This window comes from Sinocyclocheilus anshuiensis, unplaced genomic scaffold, assembly GCF_001515605.1.
Source record: "Sinocyclocheilus anshuiensis isolate Anshui unplaced genomic scaffold, SAMN03320099.WGS_v1.1 scaffold1352, whole genome shotgun sequence".
NCBI lineage: Eukaryota > Metazoa > Chordata > Actinopteri > Cypriniformes > Cyprinidae > Sinocyclocheilus > Sinocyclocheilus anshuiensis.
Genome location: NW_015546087.1, coordinates 285,019 through 286,670, shown reverse-complemented (window position 1 = coordinate 286,670; position 1,652 = coordinate 285,019). Strand labels below are relative to the sequence as shown.

Below are 1,652 nucleotides of genomic sequence, written 5' to 3'. Positions count from 1 at the left end.
AAGAACAACTGTGACTTGACTTGACTCATGAAGATCAGCTGTGACTTGACTTGGTTCATGAAGATCAGCTGTGACTTGCCTCATGACGATCAACTGTGACTTGACTGGACTCAGGAAGATCAGCTGCGACTTGACTTGACTCATGACAATCAACTGTGATTTGACTTGGTTCATGAAGATCAGCTGTGACTCGACTTGCCTCATGACGATCAACTGTGGGAGTTTTGCGCATCGTGTGTGTGTGTGTGTGTGCCCCCTCTAACCAGTGTCTCCACTCTTCAATAGCAGCCTTCATATGGCGCTTTTCCACTGCATGGTACGCCCAGCAAGAGCTTGATGGGGCGACGCGGAATGAAAACGTTTTTTTTTTTAGAAGTCGTGATAGTAGAGGCGGCGCAACTGTAACAGCATGTGAATAATCCCGCCCACTCTAAAGCGGTACTGAACTGCAGTTGGACCAGGAATGACAAGAGAGTCATGGCGTCTTGACAGAGCATCTGCTTTACTGTTCTTACTTCCGGGTCTGTATGTAACTGTGAACTGGAAGCGTGTAAAAAACAGGGACCATCGAGCTTGGCGAGGATTCAGACGTTTGGCACTTTTGATGTACTCCAAGTTCTTGTGGTCTGTGATAACTTGGAACGGATGGACTGCCCCCTCTAACCAGTGTCTCCACTCTTCAATAGCAGCCTTCATAGATAACAGTTCCTTATTGCCCACATCATAATTACGTTCTGCCTGCGCAAGTTTTCTTGAAAAGAAAGCACATGGATATAATTTACCAAGTTGTCTGTGACGCTGGGAGAGTACAGCTCCAATGCCACTGTCAGATGCATCCACTTCGACCACAAAGGGGAGAATAGGGTCTGGATGTCGTAATATGGGTGCTGTTGTGAAGCTAACCTTGAGGGTATTGAAGGCCTTGGCTGCATCTTCTGTCCACTTCAGTTTGGACGGTTTACCTTTTAGGAGAGAAGTCAGCGGGGAGGCAATGGAGCTGTAGCCACGGATGAAGCGTCTGTAAAAGTTAGCAAATCCTAAGAACCTCTGCAGTTCCTTGATGGTAGTTGGTTGTGGCCATTCGCTGACTGCCTTGACTTTGGATTCGTCCATTTCTACCCCTTGATGGCTGATGTTATACCCCAGAAATGTTGTTTGTGAAACGTGGAACTCACATTTCTCTGCCTTGACAAAGAGTTGATTCTCGAGGAGACGTGAAAGAACCATCTTGACGTGTTGGATGTGCTCTGCTTCTGACTTGGAATAGATTAAGATGTCATCGATATAAGCTATCACATATTGATCTAACAGATCATGAAGTATCTCATTAATGAATGACTGGAACACAGCTGGAGCATTGGCTAGCCCATATGGCATAACGAGGTATTCGTAGTGCCCCCTAGTGGTGAGAAAGGCTGTCTTCCACTCATCCCCTTCGCGGATCCGGATCAGGTTGTATGCACTTCTTAAATCCAATTTAGTAAAAATCTTTGCCTCTCTGAGTTGTTCAAGGGCTGCTGGAACCAGAGGGAGTGGGTAGCGGAACTTGACTGTTACGTTATTCAAACCTCTATAGTCGATACAAGGACGAAGTCCACCATCCTTTTTGTCTACAAAGAAGAAACCTGCAGCGGCTGGAGACGTTGAAGGGC

The 1,652-nt window shown here is 46.5% G+C and overlaps 1 protein-coding gene across 1 annotated transcript; it reads right to left on the bottom strand.

Moving 5' to 3' along the window:
* Positions 1-679: 679 nt before the first annotated feature.
* LOC107700091 (uncharacterized mitochondrial protein AtMg00860-like) lies at positions 680-1,227 on the bottom strand. The gene is made up of 2 exons (XM_016501614.1): positions 783-1,227; positions 680-690 (listed from the first exon to the last, which is right to left on the bottom strand). The coding sequence occupies exons 1-2, from the start codon at positions 1,225-1,227 to the stop codon at positions 680-682; spliced, it is 456 nt and encodes a 151-aa protein (XP_016357100.1).
* Positions 1,228-1,652: the final 425 nt, after the last annotated feature.

What these genes read in the sequence shown, in the direction of transcription:
- LOC107700091 (XM_016501614.1), bottom strand. Translation starts at nt 1,227, where the DNA reads ATGGTTCTTTCACGTCTCCTCGAGAATCAACTCTTTGTCAAGGCAGAG.